Source organism: Numenius arquata, chromosome 24 (genome assembly GCF_964106895.1).
Source record: "Numenius arquata chromosome 24, bNumArq3.hap1.1, whole genome shotgun sequence".
NCBI lineage: Eukaryota > Metazoa > Chordata > Aves > Charadriiformes > Scolopacidae > Numenius > Numenius arquata.
Genome location: NC_133599.1, coordinates 2,322,495 through 2,346,134, shown reverse-complemented (window position 1 = coordinate 2,346,134; position 23,640 = coordinate 2,322,495). Strand labels below are relative to the sequence as shown.

Genomic DNA, 23,640 nt, shown 5'->3' with positions numbered 1-23,640 from the left:
ACTCGGTTCCCAAGGAGACCACATACATAGCAGCCTGAGATAAGCGGCTTATAACCTAAAGGTGAATGCCTTAAAATATCAGTGTCCCTTTCTCTGTTTCCATTGATAGTGAGCTCCTGCTTTTTCCCTGCTATCTTTATTTCACTCTGTTATCAGAGAATTAAATACTTCGTGTTGTGTTGAGGAACCTTTCTCTCTTTACAATTGGCTGAAGTTATAAATTCAGTTGGATTTTCTGTTATCGCTCTTAATGCAAATATGTTGAGCGTAACACCAGCGTCTTTTATTCCATGGCCTGGTGACAGCTATCACGCTGAGACCCTGAGCTGGAAGACCCCCAGATCACCATGGAACGTGCACGCGCATGCATTTGCTGTACCACCCCCAGCCCTGCTGATTTCTGTGCTTCAACCTCCTTCTGCAGAGACACCGGGGTGTTCATGCACTGTGAGAACGGAGACAGTTGTCTCTTGAAGCCTTGGCCAAGGCAAAGGGATGGGTGTGAGTTAGAGGGACCGGCAGTTTGCTCGAGCACAGCAGCAGACCCACCTTCTGAGTGGCACAAATGTGCTTTCTTGCTCAGCCTGGCAGGCCCAGACATCCCTTGCTGCAAAGCCAGCCTCCCCACCTCGCCAGCGAGAGGAGGGTGAGTCTTGTCAACCCTTCATACACCTTTTTCCCCTGAGCACATTCCAGCTGGTTCAGCACCTGGGGTCAATTTGCGAAGGTGTGCACAGACCTCGCAGGCTTGATGGATTCGCCCGACTCAACCTGTACTTTATACCTTCCCTCCCACTGCTGCGTTACACCCTCTGGGAGGCCAGGTCTGGCACACAGCAGCCTCCCTTGCAGCAGCAAAAGAAACAAGATGCTTCTTGACGTTGGGCTGTGTCCTGACCACCAGCCCGACTGCGTGGTGTGGCAGCCCGTGAGGGAGATGCCAGGCTGGCGTGGTGCCTGCGCTGTGAAATACAGCATCACAGGGGATGTCCGGGACCAGCTTTGTCTGTCGGTGGCCACCATTAGCCCCACTGACTCTCCTCTGATACGTAAAGCACTGGGTCAGGCTGTGATCCCTCCAGGAGGGTGTCTTTTCCCTTTCTAGCAGTGACCAGAAGATGATGTCAAAACTCTGAGCAGTTTTTGCCCGAAGGGATGCTTCTCCCTAACTCTTATTAGGCAGAGTCTTAGACTTACAAGCCAAGCTGAAAGTCCTGTGGCATCATTTGTGAGTTCCCAGCACTGTTCCCTTCTTGTAGCCAAGTCAGCACAAGGAAAAGGACAGTTTCCTGATTTTTCTCCAATCGTAGCAGCGTCTGTGAAATTAGCAACACAATGAAGTAGTAATTTAGCCATGACCACGGCTGCTGATCTGACCGCTCGCTCAACAGGGAAGGTGAAGCTCAAGGAAGAAGTGACTGGCTCTGTGCTGTGGCATCAAACCCTGGGTTGGTGTTGAGTTTCTGCTCTTCAAAGCGCATGTTTTCCAGCCAAGATATACTGGGTTGATGCCTCCTCTCCCTGGGTCATTTGCAATCCAAGGTTGTTTTCAAGGAGTAAATTGGGCCAGTGTGAGCTTTTGTGGGGGAGAGGTAAGTGACAAAGAGGGAACCAGTTCTTTTTCTAGCAGAGAAGTTTTCAGACCATAATTAATGTGTCTTCTCCCTGCATGTATGTGCACGCACACACCCAAACATCGCTGTCTTTGATCTCCGCTGGGAGGCTTGGGAGAATACACAGCCTGTAAAATCAAACATTATTAGGGACAGAGCGTGGGGATAACTGCCCTGCTCTCCCCTGGGCTTTGGAAAACGGGCAGGCTCGGGTCCACCTGGCACCTCTCGCTGGCCATGATAGCGTAGGACGAGATGTGGCTGCTTTAACCGCACCAGCGAGGCACTGGGAGGGGGGGGACGTGCTGCTGCTTTGCCGTCGGGTCTGGCGAGGTACACTGCAATTAATGCCAAAGCCATCGGTGCCCACGCTCTGAACCCCCTGGCAGGAGCAAGAAGAGGCTCAAGTGATGCAGGGAGAGGGGCAGGTTGTTATCAAAGCGCCAGCCACCAGCCAAAACCTGCTTGTTATTAAGTGCTGTGATTTTTGTGGTTGGCTTACAGCAAGTGCTACTCAATTTGCTGAGAACCTTCCACCGGAGTGGCACAAAGGTAAGGAGCAATTCAACTTCATGCATCGCTGGCGTGTTTGTATCAAATCAGAGCGGGATCCACTTAATAAGGTAAAAGGTTTCTTACAGTGGCCAGTGCCAGGTGCTTTGAAGCAGTTTTTGAATTTTGATTTCCCACAAGGACTGGAATAAAATAATGGACATATTCTGCTGAATATTTACTTCCTGACACTTACGAACGCTGCCTTCTGGTAGCAGGTGAGATGCAAAAATGTATTTATCTGAATTTTAAATTCTAAGCTACAAAGAAAGTAATTTGGACTTTGGGTAAAATTTGAAGCAGAGTAAAATTCATTTCCAACCCAGGGTCCAGACATAAGCAGAGCGACCTTGTGGAAAGTCTTGTGATGGCCCTTTGCACAAGAGGGGATTGCTTAATTTTTTCCAAATATTTTAGGCGCTCGTTAACATCTGAGTGGATGCTGGGGTGAATCTGCAGCAGCTTTCACAATTTTCCCTCAAATGTGACCCTGTGTTATTTCATCTGCATTTTTAACCGAATAATTCTCGGATTGTGTTGGCTCCGTTGACCACCCCGCGAGGGGACTATCGCAACTTTGGTGGCCTAAACCCATCTGCTTCTCTGTGTCCACGTACACAGTGATGAATCAAGAGAATAAGTGACTTGGTCAAAGCAAGTGGCTCTAAAATGGTTTAAAAATTCTGTAATTGAAAGGGCTTAGGTGTTGTGTCCAGCACAGCAGCCTAACACATCGTTTTGCTTGAATATATGGGTTTTGGAGGTGCGTTCTTAGCCCTGTTTTGGGGATAGATCCTGTCCTTGCTGTCTTCAAATGTTTTTGGGTCCCTAGCTTCACACGCTGTGTTTTTAATCTAGGCCAAGGTCTGCTCGCAGCGCTGGCAGCGAGGGCTGGCTCTCTCCACGTCCAGAGCAGCTCTGCCATCGCCAGTCTCTGCTGAAAACCCTTTCTGGGGATGTTCCACAAGCACCGCAGAAATAACAGACCAGATTCATTCTCGCCGAAGCTTTGCTAGTCTCAGAATTAAATATAAACTTACACTTTTTAAAAACGAATAAAAAGAAATTGGTAAGAAAAGAACAGCTACTGGCAAAAAACCCTCCAAAAAGTGCAGACAAAGGGCGTGTGAGCTTTGTGTTCCCAGTTTTCTCAGTGTCCTTTTGTCCCCAAACCACCTTGTTTATCTGGGCAGTCTGTTGCTGGAGCGTGGCATTGGCTCTGACAGGCAGACAGGCGATAGGAAGAGGCAAAATCAGACGAATTTTTTTGTTCTAAATTTAATTCTAATGAGCTCGCTTTGTGTCTGGAACCGTCAGATGTGCCGAGTAGACACAGAACCAGTTTCTCTTTGGTTTTATGTTCCCAAACAAGGCGGGATGAGAGCCCCAAACCACCTGTATTTCCAGCATTGTCTCCTCCGTTAGTGGAAATTTCCTATCCCAAACCGGGCCATATGCTGGAGTGGGATGAACTAATAAGCTTCTGCCGTGGCACAGCAGGGAAGAATCCGAGTGTGGCTGCAGTTACGTTGGAGCGATACCGGGTTATTTTTAATTAGCACTTTCCTCCAGGAAATAAGCGTAGTCAGAGCGACGCAAAAAAGACCAAGTCTTTTTCATCAAGCCTGGCTTCCTAACTGCCTGCACAGATCTCTGCGTACGTTGACATGCAGATGGCAGCGCCGAAGAGTGCGATGGTGCTAATTTCCCTTGTGTGGCAGTACCCAGAGACATCAAGCTGTCAGCGTTCGGGTGACACAAGAAGTGAAACACCAGAGATTTTTGTTTGGCTTCTATTTGACCAGCTTTGTTCCCTAGGTTTTTAATTTATTTATTTATTTATTTATTTATTTATTTATTTATTTATTTTCCCCCCTCACTGCTGTCCAAAACGTGAGGCGTGCTCTCTAATGAGAAATCAATAGAGTGCAGACTCACTTTGTTAGGCTTGTGTCACGCGTGCGAGATGACAGGAGACACCGCAGACAGCAAAGCAGCTAAAATGCTCCCCCCGGCTAAGAGCTGCTTGGAAATGCTGATGCTTTTTCCAAGCGTAGCACAGTTGATATTTCCCGACGAGAGGGGGGAATTTTGGGTGGCACATCGACAACTTGGAGCTAATTTCACTGGAGCTGCTCGAGGCAGGCATCCTGCTCTTCTCTCTTGTCGTTCCGGTGTGCTGCATGAATTGAAGGGCACATCTCTCTGTTCTATGGATGCTGCATCGGCACGGGTTTGGAATAACCTGTTCTCTCTGTAGGCTTTCATGGGTACTTGGCTAGAGGCTACATCCACTTTGTGTGCTAGAGCAAGAGAAAGACCTAATAATGCCGCAGAAATCCAGAAATACTGGCGTAGGGAGGCATCCTTGCTTAAATTAGGAGGTGGTGGAGTATGCGTACTGGAACAGCTGAATCTATTCACAGCCCTGGGAACGCCTGTTGGAGCAGATAAGTGATCCATTGCTGCAGGAGCAGGCACGGCTCCGGTCTCTGCTCTACTCAGGAGTCTCCTCTCCAGGCTTTGCCCAGTTTGGGCTTTACCTCTGGTCCCCGATGGAGCCAACGTGCCGTTCCCTTGCCGTGTCCCCTGGGTGCTCTGTTTACAGTGCAAGTTCTCGGAGTCTACAAGTCGCTGGGCTCGTACAGCTTCTTGCACAATAGGCACCCGTAGTTATACTATAGTGGCCCGTAGACACTCCCTTAATCCAAATAATAGCACACAAAGGCTGTTTACTTGGGACAGGCACTGCTCCTTGGGGTGTGCTTTCAGAAACCACACAGGCTGCTAAACGTAATCACAAATATGTAACAACGACCTCTCACGACAAAGCAGTTGGGTGATTTATAATAAATGACCGTTTCACTTGACTTTCACAAGCATGGCAGCTCTTGCGTGCCAGAGAGAATAGCAAAATATAGAAGATATCTCAGTAATTCCTGTCTCTTATCATAGGACTCTCTCTCTTGGATTCAAACCCTGGGACTCCAGGTTCTGTCCTAAGAGAGGTGACCCATCTGTCATCCGGCTGGAAGTGGAGGAGCTGCATTCCATGCTGTGCAAGAAGAGAGAGTCTTTCAAGTTGAACCTCCCCTCGATAATCAACGCATGGGTTTGTACCGATAGGGATCATATACGGAATTTCATTACGGAGGGATGCTCACCGCAGCCCTCGCTGTGTGCTGTCTGCTTGGCAGCTGCTCCGCATCCTCCAGTTGGCTGCAGTTCAGTGGTAAAAGAATTCTTAGCTGTTTGTCGTTGTAAAGCACTTTGGGATGAACGGGGTTACATAAATGTAAGATGATGATGATTAGGCATTAATCTGTACTGGAATAAGGAAGAATATTTAAATGTGCTTTTTCTAGTGAGCTTTATTTAATAGGAAGGGGAATCAATTTATCGCTGTCTTGCTATGATTTTCTCCGACTCTTCCAGCTTGTATTGTGCAGTGCAGGTTAGAAGAAAATGGGTTTGACCATTGATGGCAGCGTGATTACACAGCTCCTTGCGATTCAAAAACTAAATCAAAGCTATTTATCCTCAGTGGCTTTTGGAATTCCACTTTCCAACGTTTTCATCCAAACAAGTCTGTGACCCTGAACCTCCAAGTCTGCATTTCACAATGTCTTATAGCTGCGGAGCTGTTGGGAAGGGGCCCGGTACATGGTGTGACCGGCGACAGCCCATGGCAGAGGCAGGACACGGGCACCGGGACTGGCTGCCTGGATTTCGGCTCCGCTCTCAGTGCCAGGAGACTCTGGGACTCTTGAGGAAGCACTGACTTCGAGTCTAAAATTTAAGACCCTTTGCCTGGTGTTCGGTCCCTTCTGGATAAAGCCAGATCTGATTAGAGACACTAAAGTTATTTAATTAGTAATTAAATTGCCTTGTGTACCTTGAGGAGCAGAAGAGCCTTAGGACTCTGTTCTTGTTTTTCAGCTTTGTGTTCTGCTTTGGGCTGCACAGCAAAGATCACGTGAAATTTCCCGGTAGAACCCTCACCAAAGACAACCCTGGCTGTTCTGGATCAGACCTACAGACCTATCGGGAGGTTGAATCCTGCTGAGATATTCATTCCGGAAGTTATCTGTCTTAATGTTCGGCGTTACGATACCTAATGCCTCGCAACCGTCACCTTCCAAATGATTCACAGGACGCCAGGGCTGTGCTACAACTCAGGTACCTCGTACGCCCAAAAGCGCAGAGAAAACAAAAAGCCAGAGAGACCCGAGTTGTTTTATTCCAAACAAAGCTTTGGGTGGGGTGAATTACTCGGGAGTGCTCCTAGAAATATTGATCTGGTTTTGTGCCAGCTGTCCGGTGTTAGATATATCTATTGACCTGGAAAGTATTTCCCTACATGGGGTGATCCTTGGAAACTTAACCCAAAGGACAAGGGCCCTGAGAATAAGGAGCAGTGGCTTTACCATAGTCTGCTTAGTCAGTTCTTTTAATTTCAGATAGAAAGAATCCTTAGACAGGATTATTTTGTTTGGTACCATTCAGGACAGCTGGGGCAATAAATGATGGTTGTTTTCTTTGTATATAATATCTACAACTTCATTGTCCAAAAAAAAAAAAAAAAAGGATTGAACTTACTTAAAAGTTGGCTCATTTTTATTTCAAGCCGATGCCTGGGTGAGATGAACCAGCTCAAACAGGCCTGTGTAATTAAAGGAGTTCAGAGTAGAACTTCCAGTTCCATGTGTACAAACAGATAGGGAGCAAAAACAGCATTATTGACCTGACGTGAAGAAATTAGAGTCCTCTGCTTGTGGGTGGGAGAAGAGCCCTACAGTCAGCCCCGACACAGAGCAGCCTCGGGACTGTGGAGGTTATAAATGGCAAGCATTGAACTTGCAACAAAACAGAATTATATTATGGAACTTCTATTTGAACTATTGTGCTACTTACTTAGACAAAAACAATCAGATGTATTTTTAGCTCATGAATTCTGTTGGAAAAAAAAAAAATCTTTGTGTGAAATGTCACCTTGCCAGCTTAATGCTGCAGTCACAATGTGATAAAATTCACGTAGCACAGAAAAGTGGCAAAAAAATGGGATGTCGTGTTACAGAAGAGTTAACTGACTAAAAGCTTTTAAGACCGAGAAACTGTCAGGTTTGTCAGCCTAAAAGAAAGTGATTCTTTTGGGGTTCTTTAAAACAAAACCATAGTAGTAAGAACCTAATTATTCAACTAGTTTAATACAAGTGCAAGGTGCTATTCATTGTTTTGATTATCTGATATCATTATACATCCATATTTATTACAGCCCAGAAGACCATGTAGTCCAAAACTTTTATTTAATGAGCAGACATAACACAGGAAGACAAAACAAGACACACACACACGTACATATATATACCAATATACATTTAAACAATGCAGAAGAGGTAGTACTGTTATTTAAGAAATACATAACACGCAGTAAAAATACTAAGACAATTCAGATGTGCCTTCATTACACCTCTTCCAGGTACCACAAGAGGCTATAGAATGATTTATTCAGCATCAATCCAAACTTAAAAGTGTACTCTGTTCACCTATGTGATTGTACCTTGAATTTTCCAAGGGTGATCCTTCAGGTGACTAGCTGAAGGGGACAGTATTTAGTTCATAAATTAAAATACTGTGGCTGTAACAACTCAGATAATGAGTTTTGGATCCGTCACTTCTTACAGGACTGTACGCTTCGGGATGTAGGGTTAGGCACGAACACCAAATAGTTAACCTGATCTCTTTTTTTCTTTCTCTACAAAGACCCAATCAGGTGACCGAGTCCTGCTTTGGAGGGATGCCTACCCTCTAAGGGGAAAAACCAAACCACCCACGTAAAACTGGATGGATTTTATTGTTGACCTTAAGAAAAACTGCAGTGTCGCCTTGCAGTTCTATTAGACATTAAGTAACTGCAGTATTTAGGTTTTAGTGGGAGGGAAAAAATGAACTTGATCTCTACAGAAACAAGATGCTAAAAGTACTGTGAGATGAAGCTGGGAAGACTCTGTACGATACCTGCCCAGTCAGGAGCATCCCAGCAGGACTCAGGTGCCCGGATAACAAGCTGCTAAAAGCAGGAGCCAGATCATAGAGCCAAAGCTCCAATACTTTAAGCCACTTATTCAGCAACTCCGTATACTCTGAACAGAAGCTCTGGGCAATGGCCCGTGTGACCACAAAAGCAGAGCTCTGACAGAACTTTGTCAACCAGACTGACTCTTTCTTAAGATTTTTAAGCTGTACTTACAGCAACTGAAAGAATATTGTTTTAGAAAAGAAGAAAAAATACAGTTAAGAAGGATTATCAGCCGTTGAGACTTAAATGTAAAAGCAAGAGCAACCTAGATCTCAGTAAATGCACCTTCCATCTGCATTTCCAGATCTAACCAAGGCATGTCAGAACAGTCAGAAGATACACACGAGGCAGATTGACGAGTCTAAGGAAGGCTACGGTGAAAGAGGAAATTGATACCTTCCTTTTTTAGGATTGTTTTCCAGATTTCCTGGTTTCCTGTATTGTTTAAGCTCTGATGGACCAGCAGGAAAAAAAAAAAATCCAAACCAAACAGCAATGAAACTAATCTAGAGAAGATCCTGTGGTACGTTGTAGATAACGTTTATCTGATGTACTCCTCCTCAGAGGTGCAGGACATATCTTCATCTGTGCTTTCCTCCAAATCTGGCAAGTTGCCCCAGAGCAACACATTCACACCTGGTGGGAAGGAGGTAAGAAGACAAAGGAATTAAAGAAAAAAAAAAAATAAAAAAAGAGGAAAAAAAAGTATTTCTGGATTGTGACCTTATTTTTAAATTGCACAACTGTCTATTTTCAGAGCAAATAACTACTCCAATCATTGCAAAACCTGGTAAGTCATGTTTATGATAAATATATCTAGACTATTTCCTATTTTTCTTCCAAAGTGATCTTGTAAGCGTTGCTGTTTACAGCATAATTCAAAGAATAATTCCCTGCCCACAGTTGTATTTATATAGCTAACTCATGTAGCTATCAATAATCCCCTCATGGCTGATTTATTTTTAAATGCGTTGATCTGAAACACAGGTGACACTGAAAGGTTTTGACAATAAGTTACTCCCATCTGCAAGGCGGAGAGATGATTTGTCGGAACGCTCTGCATTCCTGAGGACTCAAGGCAAATTATGCCAGACACTTGGCATCCAAACACACCTGGCTGAAACCGAGCTCGAGTGAGCTGTAACTTCAGCCTGAGCTAATGAGGACTCAGTTATAGAGGGTCAAAGTGACAACATGACTCACCCCAAAAGGGTGCCCGTTGGACAGCTGCCTGGTAGCACAGTAAAGCTATACGTACTGCTATAAATAGCAGCTGGTGGCTGTGTTTATACTAGTTAAGATATAGCTTCAGCATATCCTGACTTCTGCCCACAAAAGGGGTAGGTTAAGTTTTCTGATGAAGATAAATCTCCACTTGGAAAATTTCATTTACAAAGGAGCTACAACTGCCACCCCCAAAGCAGTTTGCTGGATTAGCAATACAGTAACGCTCGCCTTACGCCTCCGTATGTTACACTCCCTCCATATGCTTTAACTAGACTGAGACGCCTCATTAGAAGGAAGACTTAGAATTCAAGATTTTAAGGAAGAGAAGGAAACATATGTGTTCCTTACCAGAAGGGTCTAGTCTGTTGATGCCAAAGACGGCTTGGCTATGAAACATCCAGAAGTGGCCGTTGTTACAGGAGAGCAGGCAAGGTTTGCAGGGAGAAATCACATGATAACCGACAACGTTACCGCTGGAAAGACAAGTGAAATAATGAACAACACAAATGCCTGATGAAAAGATAAATGTTGTTGGCTTTTCCCGCCCAAACTAATGTTAAATAGTCACAGTACCAGACCATTACGGAATGCTATTTTGATAAAGTTAAGGCAACATAGTTAAACAAGCATCTTAAATATTTAGGCAACATCTGTCAGGAGTTACAGAATATCTAAGTTTTAGATCTTTGGCATAGAGAACCATTTAGTAACCTAAATTGTGTAATCCAGATTAGTTTACGTACCAACAAATGGTAGTGTATTTTTTTTTTTTTTTGGAAGACCAGTGATTCCATTGGAATCAATGTAGAAGTTCATCACACACATAAAATCCATCTGCGCAGAAGCCCTACGCACGGGAGAGTATCAGCAGTAGGAGTGACGAGACCGGGAATATCGAAGCCTTATCTACTCTCCTCAGCTGAAACCTAGAACAATCATTTCCCTGCTTTCTCAGTCACACGCTCTGGTGAGATATTTCTGCTTCTCTACTTCTGTCTTAAAAATAAAATACCATATTTCTATCACAACCCCCCACCATTTAAATCTGAAGAAGGTAAAAGTCTCGATGATGAAGCTGAAAGGATCGTCTCAAATAACTGTGAGCTATTTGAGAGTTGTTGTTTTTACTTTTAAATATCAGGCATTAATAAAGAGGATAAAAGAACTCCAAGAACTTCAGTGACAGCATGTTCCATCTGCTAGCAACAACTCGATCTGCCAAGAGGATGTTCTATTAATTAGAATATGAGTAACTACTTCTTACCGCGGCCTTATTCACACAATTATCTCAGTGTTGAAGCAGACATTTAATCAGGCAGGTGGCATGCAAGCGTTCCCATATACTCAGACTACTGACAAGGTTGTCACATTTCCACTTGGGACTTGCACAGAAATAGACTGGCAGCCATGCCCAGAAGAAGTGGGCTGAGTTTCTATCAAGCAGAATTAAATTTGAAATCGAGTATGCAATCTGTTCATTCATCCCTTAACTCTTGCACTGCAGTAGGCTACAGCGAGAAGGTTAAACAGTGCTCGGGGAGGTGTGAGTGCCGCTGAATGGCATTCTTACCACTTTAAACACGCAATGTTCTTCAGTTTGCATTTGCAGATCTCGGTGAAATAGCAGCTTCCGATGAAGTCCACAGTACTAGGTGGGAAGAAAGTGAAAATACAGAAGTTTAGACGTGGCTGCGATTACACCTGTAATGTTTTGATAATAGAGGTTTAAAGTCAGAACTAAGCGATGTCACCGTTACAGTCTTCTGTGGTTTTCTGGTTTTGGTCTTTTTTTTTTTAAGCTTTCCCAAGAGCGTGCATTTCCTTTTTGCTGTCAGCTACCAGCTGTACTCATATGGAAACAAAAAGATGCCCATGAGACATTGCATTAATATATCATAACTCCTCTCAAATTAGACCAGAAAGCAGTGCTGCTCTCAGTGCTCACTGACGCTCGCAGGCTCAGCCCTGCTGCTGGCTGCCTGGCTCTGTCAGTCAGAAACCTGATTATAGACGTCGCCCTGGTTCCTGGCAAATCTCAGCTAGGACTTCAGAACACTAGCTTAAAGGCTAGGACATTTAAAACCAAGCCTTTGATTTCTTATCTTCTTATTAACCCGTACTTTCTTATTAACATCTTGTTTTGCAATCTTATTTCCTTAGTATTCAAATATTGTTATGGGAAAGAAACACGCCACTGACTCGGAGGAGAGTCGTTCTGGAACCAGTGCAAGATCAGGTTTGTTCTGTTCACAGAGATTCACCTCAAATTCCAAGCTCTGCTGGAGGAGCTCCCCGTGGGTCCCTGAGCCTACGGCTTCCCCACCAACGGGTGAAATTAGATTTGCCAGATGAGGACCAGCCTTGCTCCCACACTGGCTTCCCCAGGGCTGAAGGGGGGCCGGGGGGAACTGGAAATCATAGAATCACAGAATGGTTTGGGTTGGGAGGGACCTTAAAGATTTCTTAAAGGTAAAGATCCTTAAAGTCCCACCCCTTGCCCTGGGCAGGGACACCTCCCACCAGACCAGTTGCTCGGAGCCCCGTCCAACCTGGCCTTGAACCCTTCCAGGGATGGAAAGAATGGAGGAACGGGTTGAATCGTGCGCTTTGTGGCCGTTTTCTTGGTAAAAGCAGGTTTTGAGAGCGGCCTTTAGGCCCCGGGCCGGCCGGTGCGGCCTTGACAGCCCTGGCGGGCAGGCCGCGGCCCCGGGGCTGACAGCCGGCGGCCGTATGGGGCCTCGGGGCTGTCACCGTGCCAATTCGGAGGGACCCCGCCGCCCCCACATCCCCGCGGCCCGGCGCTTACCCCGAGGGCGGGATGTCGGTGGAGTACAGGTCGGTGTCGGTGTCCGCCAGCAGCGCGGCCTTCATCCCCCGCCAGCTCAGCACCTGCTGGCAGAAGCGGCAGCACAGCACGGCCACGCACCGGTCTTCGAAGGTGCAGCTGCTGGCCGACATAACGGGCGGCCTCCGCCGGGCCGGGCCCCGCCGCCGCTCCCGTCCCCTCCGGTCCCGGCCGCCGCCAACGGCCACGCTCCCTCCTGTCAGTTTGAATTCCCGACCTCAGTCTCCCATTGGGCGCGGGAGGACCCGCCCCCCCTCTCTGATTAGTGGAGATCGGCGGCGGGGCCCACCCTCTGCTTGCAGGCCGTTGGAGGAGACGAGTGGCACCACCCCTTCCGCCTGCTTATTGGTGGAGGGGCGCGCCCTGCCTTGCTCCCATTGGCCCCGCCGGCAGCCTCTTTGCATGATACGCCCCGCCCCTGCGCAGTCCTTGGGGCGGAGGCTACAGCTCTCCCCTGGGCCCCGCCCACTCTGTCCTGGAGGGGCGGTGCTACGAGTGCCAAGCGGCGGGAAGGGGGGTGGGTCCAGCTCAGAGATGGAGCTCTCTAATTGGCTGGGGCGCCCGTCGCTCCAGCCCCTCGCTCTGCGCCGATTGGGCGAGCCGCGCGGCGGGGCGGGGCGGCGGCGGGCCGGTGAGGGGGAACCGGGTGGCGGGCGCCAGCGGCCGGAGGACGCCCGGCTGCGGGAGGCGGGGAGGCGGCTCCGCAGCGCCCAGGTAATCGCCCCGCCCGGCCGGTTGGGCCCCCTCCCCTCCTCCGTCAGCCCACCGGGGGGCCACGGGGCTGCCCCCGCCGTCCGGCCCCGCCGCCTCCCCTCAGCGCGGCCCTGAGGCGGGGCGCGGGGCCGCGTCCCTCAGCCACGGCCCCCCCCCGGGGACCCCCCCACCCGCTTCCTCTCCCCGCCGCCCTCATTGTTCTTCCCGGGCGGGATGCGGATCCGGCGGGTGCCGTGTTTATTTATTTCTTCCTCCCGTACGCGCATCTTCCCCCGGGGGGGGGGGGGGGGGGGAGCTGCAGCCTCGCCCCCTCCCTCCCCCGAAAAAAAAAAAAAGGGGGGGGGGGAGAATTATTAATAATAAAAAACGGGAGAAAAGTTGTGTGGCGCCGTCCCCCTCGCACACGGCGGGCTGCGGGGCTGGCTCCGACCCCTGCCCCGCGCCGGGAAAACCACAAATAACCCCCCAAAAAAACCCAATAACCCTCAAAACCCCCAAAACCCCGGGAGCTGCCGAAGGAAGAAGCTGCGGCTGGGGCGGGGCGGGGGGGGCTGTGCCGGGCCGGGCAGGGCAGCCCCCGGGCTCGTGTCGTCCCCCCCCCGGTGCCGCTGAGCGCTGGGGTGCGGGTTTCCAGCGGGAGATGCTGCAGCCCCGGGCGGGCTCCGGCTGCGTGTGTCCCCCCCACCGCCGCCGGTCCCCTCCCGCCCCCCGGGGACCCCGCTTCCCGAGTGAGCCCCCTCTGTCCCCCCCCCCCTTCCCCTCGGGCTGCCCGCCCTGTAGGCGTTTTCCCCGGGTTACCTGCCCGCTCTGCGGTTCTGGCCTCATGCTGCTGCTTAAAGGACGATTTGCAATGTCAGGGCAGCTTTTCTTTCAGTCCCAAATTTTGGCTGCGCATCTTGTGACTGCTGGCTGCAAGCTGTAATTTTCTAAATATATATGTATTTCTCCTTTTTTTCTTTTTTTTTTTTTTTTTTTTTTTTTTGCATTTGCAGGCAGGCAAACCAAAGAAAACGGCTTCTTGCCCTCCCGTTTCAGCTCTCGTTTTGGGATTTGATTTGCATCATCTCTGAGCCCATTTAAAAAAAAAAAAAAAAAAAAAAAAAAAAAGAAAAGGCAAACCAAACCCCCACAAAACATGTTGTGCGGAAGGACTTCCACTCCCTGGCTGTGCTATTAACGTTAGCAATCAGGAAGAGCCTTTGGGGGCTGCAGGATCTCGCTAGTCTGATGCTGCTGCTAAAGGTTTTGGTGCAGGGAGACAAAACTGCTGCCTCTTCCATCCACTGATCTCTTAACATCTGCATTTTGCTGCTGCTGTGCTCCGAGCTCACACCCTCTCTCCATGGACTGATTATTTTTTTATTTTTTTTTTTTTTACATTTTTTTCCCCCCTTTTTGCTGGGGGGGGGGGAGGACAAGCAGAAAATCAAGGCATCGCATCGAGAGGAGCGAAATTGCATTTCTGTCTTGTGTTCTGGGGGATCTGTTTTGAGGTTAATCTTTTTGGAAAAGAAAACATGACGTCGCCAGCAAAATTCAAAAAGGATAAGGAGATCATAGCTGAATATGACACTCAAGTTAAAGGTAGGAATGGTTTTATTTTCCTCCCTTTCGCTGCTGCAGTCCTGACTTGCAATTGTAGGAGTTTGCAGTGGATGTTTGGGTGGGGAAGGGGGAAATCATTTGCAGATTGCTTGGAATTTGCAGGGCTTTTTCATAATACAATGCTGGATCGGGTTTGCAATGCTTTTCTCGCTCCCGTGGGGTAGGTTCCCACTACGGTATTGCTGTTCTAAGGTATCACGGGAAGGGCTTTTTTATGGAATATAACAAATCTTCGAGTTCTGAGAGATCCATATTTTTGTGTCTGCTGTTCTAAAATATGGCTTTGCATTTGAAATACGAGAGCCAGTTAATTGCTTTTTAATCCCCCTCCTATCAGGGGAATCTTTTAAAAATCTGTGTAATGTCAGAAGAGCATATTTCCACTGGTAGTACCGGGGACCGTGCTGAGGGTCCCTGGAAAGCTGTTTGTGCTAGAAAGTTCCATTATTCAGGATTTTGCTCTTGGTGAGTCCGTGATATTACTGCCTGGTTTTTCTTACTGTGCTCTTGGGTATAACACCTTAAGGTTGCAGAGTGTGTATGTGTGTGTATATACACATACATATATATATATAAATGTTTACATATATAAATGAATAGAATTAATGCATCAGTGTTATTCCCATCACCGTGAGGAAGGCAATAAAGAGTCACGGGCATATTTGCAATGATCGTGCAAGGCTTCTGCAGAATTCAGTTGGCTGAGTTTCAGGCTATCATGTGCCTTAGGTAAAAAAAAAAAGGGGTGGTGGTGGTGAAATGTCTACTTAGCTTCTTATTTTTGTAAAGTTTTCAAGATAATGCTTATTTAAAAAAATAATGATGGCTCGTGTATGGCTTGATGTATCGCTGTTAGGAAGTTATGAGATTTAGTGATTTATCTAATTGGTTAAAACTTGCTTGGTATGCTCCTAGCGTGCAGGAAAGATGGCCTTCGGGCAGGGTTGATTGAGTTAAATCAATGCGATTTAAAAAATGTGATTTAAATCTGAGTAGGAAACCCAGATTAAAACTGACAATTAAAATATTGGTTTGCAATTATGTACTTAGTTATTTTTCCTATTGGGGGGGCTGCTCCCTGGATGCAAATCATCACAATGTGTTGTCCTACAAGAAGCATGTCCTACACTGACCCTACTAGAAGGAGTTTTGACATTTATGTTAAGAATGTTTATCTGAGCAGATATAAAGCTGGGTGGGAGGTTTTTTATTTATTTTTTTTTAATTTTGGGTTCTTAAAGTTAGAAATGGAGAAGAGCATGTTTCTTTTTTACTAGTTTAGTTTCTATTCCTGTTTTCTAGCTGCCTTTGTTGGAAATGGGAATTGAAGTCAGTGTAAAATTAGAGGCTTATATCTTCTTTCATTATTTACCCCGTCAAGATATGTGCGATGGATACAAGTTTGTAGTCACAATATTTGTGAATTGGGAGCGATAACAAGAAACAAAGCTTTAGAATTAGTACAGAGCATCTTCTCACCGCTTGGTTCTTTCACGCAGTAGAAAAGAAAAGAAATCTTTCCCTTTCGTTTCAAAAACCAGAGCAATAAGGATGGGGAGAAGGGGAAGGAGCCGTCCCTGTGTGCAGAGACCGTTGCTGCCAAAACTCAGCTCCCCCCTGAAGGTGCTTCTGCAGAGACCTGTCAGTTCAGCCGGGAAATGTGGTCCCAAAGGTGAAGGGTTGTCGTGGCGTATAGATTTTTTTTTTTTTTTTTTTTTTTTGCTCTTGGCCTTATAAAATGTTCCTCTCTTAAATATGTGAGGTTAAGAAGAGCGGAACTCTGTAAATGGATCATGAGGAGCTGGGAGAAGGGGGTTTCCTTCCTGAATTAGTGGCGAGGGCAGCTATGAGTTTGTCTCGAGATGCTCATCCCTCACAGCTCCACTCTCCCTGCGCCGGGGACTCCAGATGTGGCTAATGGAAGGTGGTGATCCATCCCTTGCTCTTCCCTGGAGAGGGAGGTGTAGATGGGACAAACAGTTCAAAAATACCTGTGACAGAACGGTAACGATCCTCTCCCCCATCACCTCATTTGTTTCAAAGCACACGGGGAGCTTCCCGTCTCCACCTGACTTCAACCTTTCATGAGCTGCTTTGGCAATGGGGGATCATCATCCTGCTTTTAGGTATCAAGTTTGGGGGGAGACCTTGAAGTTATAAGCTCTTCTTAAAATTTTGCAAACTTGCTGTACATCTCCTAGATCCCTTGGTTCTGAGCTGGATAGTGATTTGGCTCCGTAGGAAATCTCCGGAGCGGTGAGACCTCTTACCTCTCGAATTCCAGAGATGTGCTGCTCTCTCTTCCACGGTGGGAAGATGAGATGATGCTGAAGACACACTTAAATCCAAAGGCGTGGTGCTGCTGTAGTCATTAAACGTACCATTACATAAAAATGTTGGCGTCCTGATCAAATTCTGACTTTAGCTGTGGGAACGGCATAGAAGTGGGGTTAACTCTGATTCTGGAGTATTGGGTCTCTCTTCTCTTGTGTTGTGAAGTGATGCTGTGAAGCAGTCGCTGTGGGAGTGAGATGAATCAGGTGTTGGTGCGCTACAGAAATTGTAAGGTACTATCTGTTTCTCAGATAAGAAAACAGATTTTTTTTTTTTTTTTTTTTTTTACTAGCATTTAGAAACCTTCTGTGTCTTTTTCTGCACTCCATTCTGGCTGTGCGTTGGAAACTGTGTTTAGAGGCTTCATTTAAAACCACTAATCCGCAAATATGTGCTTAAGCACTTTAAATTATTAGTAATAGAATGATTGAGCTTTGTTTAAAAATTTAATAGTCTTAAGTTGTTAATCAAAAAACTATTTAAAGAATAGTTTGGTTGTGGTTAATAGATCATTGTTATGCAAAAGTTTTGGTTTGCTGTTGCTGAACGAATGCTAATTTTTCTTGTAAAAGGTGTGTAGGGGCGACAGGGTGTCGGTATTTGTTGTCTTCTTCCAAGAGCTGGTTCTTTGCTTCTCTTGGGTTGGAGTTAGCTCTTCCCATGGTTTGTGCACGCAGCTGATGGTGGAGGAGATCAACGAGAGGATGGAATGAATTGATGAAGACTACCTACCTCTTAAACATCAAACTTACTCTGCAGTGGTCAGGGGACATGGAGGGGATGATGTGTTTCTGCCTTAATTGCTTGTGCAGCGTGGCTGAGGACGTGGTTTGGAGGCTGTAGGTGCTAGTGCAGTGCATCCATCCTGGGAGGCTGCTGGAACCAAACTGGGGACAGCCTGGAGTTACTTGGTCTGACTTTATGGGTGACCACTGGAGGCTGGGCTGGGTGACCTCCTGAGCTCCCTCCCAACCTGAATTGTTCAATGATCCCATGATCTTTGCTATCTGGAGGTTCAGTTACAAACTCCATCTTCTGCAGAGGCGAATTAACCTGCCGAGGTGTCCAGGCAGGGTGACTTTCCCCAACAACTGCCTTGACCTTAAGCCTTCTGCCTTTAGATGAGGTGGGCACGGTCTGCATTGGTTTGGTTGTGTTTGGCTGTGCCGTCTGGACTTGAGTGCTCCATGCTGTTGGCGAGGAGCAGAGAGAGCGCCAGCGCTGGTGGCCTCTTCTTGCGAGACTTGGTGAGAGTGCTCCTCTCTCCGAGGAAACTCGGAACCGGCTGCGTGTCCTGCGGTGGGAATTCTCCTGCCAAGATGACATGGGGTCAGCAGGGGAGGGAAGCGCTGCTTTGATACGTTTCTGTACCATGTGCTCACAAAGATTATGAGTTCTGTGAAGCTGGAAAGTGCGATTCTGTGGTCTCCATATGGAGCCTTTGATATCTCAAGCTCATCCCCTTGTCTGGATTGTCTCTCCCAATTCCTTTGTGCAAGTTGCGGTAAAGCAGAGATAATTAATTTATGCTGTGCAGTGTGTTCCATGTGAGATTTGGATGCTGCCTATCTGTGCCCGACCAAGGACTGTCAGACTGTTTTTTGGTTTAATGTATTAAATTGGAGTGTACATTTGCTGAGGAAAGAAAAGCCAGTGATTTATCTCTTAATTCTTATTTTCTTTCTCCTCAAGTCCCACGAGAGCCTTATATTTAATTAGTTTCTATAAAGCTTCAGTAAATAGCTTCATGGTTTGGGCTGCAGAAACTTAATACGGAAATTTTTTACGCAGTGAGGGTTCATAAGCCACTCCTGCCCTTGAGTAGTCTTGCAAAGGTTAAAATGCATCTCTTGCAGATTTTGCAGCACAGTCCAAAAAGCGCCAGGAATATGAAAAATAGATGAGGTAGTTTATAGCAGGAGCGAGCACAGCACAGAGGTGGCTGCGTGGTTATTTAGCTGAGTGTGTCTTGAACTAAGAGAAGATGCCTGATGAGAAGAACTTTAGGGTTCAGGCTACTATAATGGCTAAAAGTTGCTTTTTAATCTCCCCAAAATTGCTGATAAATTCCATACAAGTCCATTTTTCTCCTCTGGGTTGAACGGCTGATAGTTAATTTGATCTGATTGTGATCTTTTTGCCTTAAATGCTGCTAAAAATGCCTTAAATCCAAGTATGAATTTAATTGCGTGCTACATCCGAGCACCTCGAGTGATGGTCGGCAGTTTTTAATGCTGATAACCTCTCAGGAGTGGTACAGACCTTTCTGGGAGAAAGACTGCAAAAGTCACTGTGGCTGGGGCAGCAGCCGCAATTTTGGGGATAGGGAGTGTGATGGTTTTGGTGGCGATTTGAAACAAAACTGGGATTTCTCTCAACTGTTGAAAGTTTCCGTGTTAACGCTGTACCTGCAGCGCTTGCCTGGAAAGCAGGAAGTTGTAGAACTATCGATTTTTACATCAATGAATTGAAGTAGCTGTGATATACTTTGCTAAATCTGTGCACCTGGGGATTTTCACTACCGTTGACATTATGTATGTGTGATGGTTTCTCTTCAGTGTGTGTCTCTGTTCGCTCCCCACGTTGGTCCCTGCACGGTACTGCTCTGTTTGCAGACCCCAGCCCCATGGACTGGGGGGGCTTTGGGGAGTCACCGCTCAGCTCTTGGCCATTTCTTTGGCAGCACCTATTTAATACACCACGTAAACAGACTTTTCGGCCGCGCACCCTGATGTGGTGGAGAGGAATAGTTTTGAATTGTGAGATTTGAGTTTGTATACATTGGATTACGATTTACATTGAAAATGTAAAACTACCTTTTAAGGGGTTTTTACAGTTAATCATTACTCCGTGCGTGTAAGTGATTCCATTTGTTTGCAACAATGACTTGCTCCAAACTCCGGCGATGGAATTGCTGGAGGATCATCTGGTTTTCTGCAGTTCTTGATGGTGTTAATCCCTGGAGTTTTGGAGCTGGATTGGGCCAACGAAGCAGCCTCTGCCAGAAAGGGGGAAGGGGCTGTTGGGAGGCTGGTTTGATGTTACAGCAATAGTTTGTATTTCTTTTTGTCCCGTGTGCAGTTCCTACTAATGGATTATTAACGAGGACGGGAAGAGGTGAAAGAATGCAGAGTCTTCCTTCTTTCCTCTCCATCTCCAAAATCCCCCTGTTGCAGAGTCATCAGGAATCGCCAGGCCAGAGACCAAAGCTGACCAAGAGACCTCCGTCCACTTAAGTGTTGTAGTTTCTGCCAAAAGCAGCAGGAATTGCCAGTGTAACTCCAGTAGGGTTTCTATAAAAAGTTTCCTGGTGATGTCCAGTTTTCCCTGACTCCCGGCTAAGGGAGTCCCATGGCGTTTTCCCTTAGCTCTTAGTGATTTCCTTTCGGGGTAAGAGTACGCATTACTATCTTCCTTTTTCTGTTAGTTGAAAGGTTTGACTTTTTTTTTGTTTGTTTTTAATGCTTACTAATTTTTGCCCATTTTGGGAATTTACTTGGAAGAACCAATTTGCCTGGTCAACTTTTACAGCTGTCTTTATGAAGAGTGAAAAATCTAAACCTTTGTTGAGATGGAAAGTATGTTTAAACACATGTTCTTTTGAATAGCTTTCGCTATGCCATGCACAGTTGATATTCATTACTTACGACTTTATTTAGTTCATTTTTGTATGACTTTTGCAGATTTCATGCTTTCTTTTTGAGAATTTCTACAACATCATGGGAGTTGGCAACGTTTCGTAGGCAGTGGAAGCAGATGCAGAGTTATGGTTTGATTTGCTGAGGGATAAGAGAGTATGGGAGAAAACGGGAAGCGAGGTCTTGACTTCACTGTAATCCCTTCATTAGGGGCTGTTCTTCATTTCTACTTTCCCTTTCTCCTTTTCTTCCAAAAGAGCCATATTACAAAAGACAAAACAGGACCTTCTTTTTGTGAAATCTCTAGGTAGTTGTCAGCAAAACTCTTGATGTGAGTGTTTAAATTCCAAAGAGATGTGTGGATATAGAGTAACTGTGTCCAGGAAGCTCAGCTGGTATTTGTTTCCAAGTAGATGCTGCAAACGGATTTGAACCATTTAAAATATCTTTTTTTTTTTTTTTGCTATCAAAGTAACTATTTACTGTTGTTAAATTCTAAAGCTTCTTACCCAGTCAGTTTGCTTTCGGTTGATATGGTGAGAGTTAATTATTGCTTGGAAAAAAAGTAAGGGGCTGGGAATTTAAAAAAAAAAAACAACCCACAACACAAAACATAATCACTTCCTCTGCAATTCTGAATGTAAAAGAATCATGATAAAGGAGCTGGTGTTATTTGGGAGCGCTGCTGGGGCGCTGGAGCAGCCTGGACACGGTGCTGGAATGGCAGCATGTGGCCTGGGGAGCCCAGGGATGAGGCAGGGACGTGGTGAGGATGCTCTGACGGCAGAACCGAGCCCGGCATTTGCTGTTCTTTATCCACGCAAGGCAGCAGAAATGGAAGCAAGGATAAATGTAAATGTGAGCTGTGCCGGAGTGTAAATCTCAGCTGATAGCCCTGGCACAGCCCTGCGGTTTCATCTGGTGTGCACCCTTTTGTACGCCGCAGCGCGTGGCACAGGCGGGTGCAGTAAATCTGGGGCGTAAGCTGCAAGCAGCAAATTCTCAAAGCATTCATAGGGTTCCCCCTCTCTCCTTTAATGAGCCTGTTTTCTCCGACACTTTCTTTCAAGGTATTGCTAAATGTGGTGTAAAAATTCTTAGGCCTGAAGTGTTTTCAGCGTGCCGCAGAAACAACTTTTGCTTCACGCTTATTTCTGTGAAATGGGCTGAATTAGGCTGGGGGAGCTGCCTCATCCTGTGGTCCATAAGCAGCTCCCGGCTTTTTGACTCTTGAGAAGGAGCCAAATAAACAGATTAACTCTAAACCAAGAGTGGATTTTAATCTACAGTCATGAAGTGCTGCAGCGGGGTGATTTGGTCAGTCCTACTAATTTTGAAGTTGGGTTTGGTGTGTGTGGTTTTTTTTTTTGTTTTTTTTTTTTTTTTTTAATTGTAAGACTTTCCAGGAAGAGCCTTTTGGCTTCACTCCTTTTAATTAGGGAAGGGTTTTTTTGATTTGTTTTTGTACCGCTGTCATTGGACAACGGTTTTCATGCAGAGAGTAAGCCATGGAGCTATGCAATTTATGGATGGGGAGTGCTTGCAAATTGAATCTGCTTAAAATAACATCAGTTGTTGCCTGGGAATTAGTCCCTGGCTCTGTCTTTGGCCGGCTCTCCAGTCCCACTGCAGGGACGCGCTCCGATGGTCCCGCGAGGAAGGGGCGTCTGTTCCCGACAGACCCGGAGCTGCCAGAATTGCTAAACTGCTCACTCTGAACAAGTGAATCGATTGTTTTCTCACCAAGGATCCTAAACCTCAGTCCATCAAACACTTCTCTCTCATTGGCGGGTTTTCATAAGCAAACTGTACCGGGTAATGAACGTGTTTTTCTTGCTGTAGCTTTTATTTGCTACCTGAAAAGGGAGGGGATGATTAGCAGCACAAAGTAGGGCTTATTGTACAAATGGGATTATTTAGAAAGATATTTTTCTGTTGTCTTTGGTTTTTAGCCTCTGCAGGGCATGCCCATGGCATGAGGGAGGGCTGAGAAGCTGCATTTGTTCGGCTGCAGGTCACATCATTATTGATCCCTACAGTAAAGGAGAATCCAGGGCTTTAAGCTGTTGTAATAACACGGGAGGTGGGTTTTTTTTTCCCCCCTTACATTTGCAGCTTGAGAGTTGGTAATGATGGATGGGATGCCATTCTGTCTCTCATTTCTCACCCTCCCAATTTCCCATCCATCCTGTTCCACCACTTCCAGAAACAGTGAGGACGGTGCTGCAGATAACGTGGTGAATGCCCATGTTTTAATCATTCAATTTTGTTCACAGTGTGTGTCTGGATATTGCACTGATAAAATAGGATCCTGTCTGCTGCTGGTGGAGGCTTGGTGGTGAGAAATCTTCAGGGGAAACCCGGTTTGTGGTAGTAAGTCCCTCACAGCAATTGGTCTTTGGTGCTTTAGTGAGCTGAAGGAAATAAGGTAGGGATTGTCATTTCGCCGTGTCACCCATTATATTTAGGCGTTAATTGATCCCCCCATTCCCCTTCTCGGCAGGGAGGGAGTGATCCACGCAGGGAGGGAGTGATCCACGCAGGGAGGGAGTGATCCACGCAGGGCAGGAGGAAACCAAATTGATGGACAATTTCAAGGAACTTTGTGGGCCGTGACACGTTGCATATGATTATGCCTTTATTTGGGGAATATTTAAGATGCCTGATGGATGAGGTTTAAATACAGTGGGACAAATTACTCTTGGGTCTTTGAGGATGCTCCTATTCATTAGCACTTAATTTGTGAAGTTAGGTGTTATGGGAAATTCCACAAAATCCTTTTCTTTCTGCAGGTTAACGCTGGGGCAGTGCTTCTGCTATTCCACTGCCAAGAGAGCCTGGTATCCAAAACACAGTTTATGTGATGTTCTTGCTTTTAGGGGAAAAAAAAAAAAAAGAGGAGTTATTCTCATGTTTCATTAGCAGTGTTTGTTATTAAAGTATGAAGAAATTTTACATAGGGACAGGATTATGGGTCCAAGGAACTTCCACTTGGCTACCAGATGAGTTGCCCACCTTGGTCTGTACTGTGGC

The 23,640-nt window shown here is 46.3% G+C and overlaps 2 protein-coding genes across 6 annotated transcripts in view; one reads left to right on the top strand and one right to left on the bottom strand.

Moving 5' to 3' along the window:
* Nucleotides 1–7,453: 7,453 nt before the first annotated feature.
* Nucleotides 7,454–12,479, bottom strand: FAM72A (family with sequence similarity 72 member A). Of its 2 annotated transcripts, none has more exons than XM_074163379.1 (4): nucleotides 12,278–12,479; nucleotides 11,042–11,119; nucleotides 9,820–9,944; nucleotides 7,454–8,880 (listed from the first exon to the last, which is right to left on the bottom strand). In XM_074163379.1, exons 1-4 carry the CDS (start codon nucleotides 12,427–12,429, stop codon nucleotides 8,786–8,788), a joined length of 450 nt encoding a protein of 149 aa, XP_074019480.1. In that variant the 5' UTR covers nucleotides 12,430–12,479; the 3' UTR covers nucleotides 7,454–8,785. The 2 variants fall into 2 exon arrangements, with proteins under 2 accessions (XP_074019480.1, XP_074019481.1); XM_074163380.1 differs by having other exon boundaries at nucleotides 12,398–12,429.
* Nucleotides 12,480–14,212: 1,733 nt separating this feature from the next.
* SRGAP2 (SLIT-ROBO Rho GTPase activating protein 2) overlaps nucleotides 14,213–23,640 on the top strand; it is a 103,541-nt gene continuing 94,113 nt past the window's right edge. For all 4 annotated transcript variants that reach the window (XM_074163488.1, XM_074163486.1, XM_074163487.1 and 1 more), the window contains exon 1: nucleotides 14,213–14,614. In XM_074163488.1, coding sequence (XP_074019589.1) covers nucleotides 14,548–14,614 — 67 coding nt within the window. In that variant the 5' untranslated portion in view covers nucleotides 14,213–14,547. The remainder of the gene's footprint in view (nucleotides 14,615–23,640) is intronic.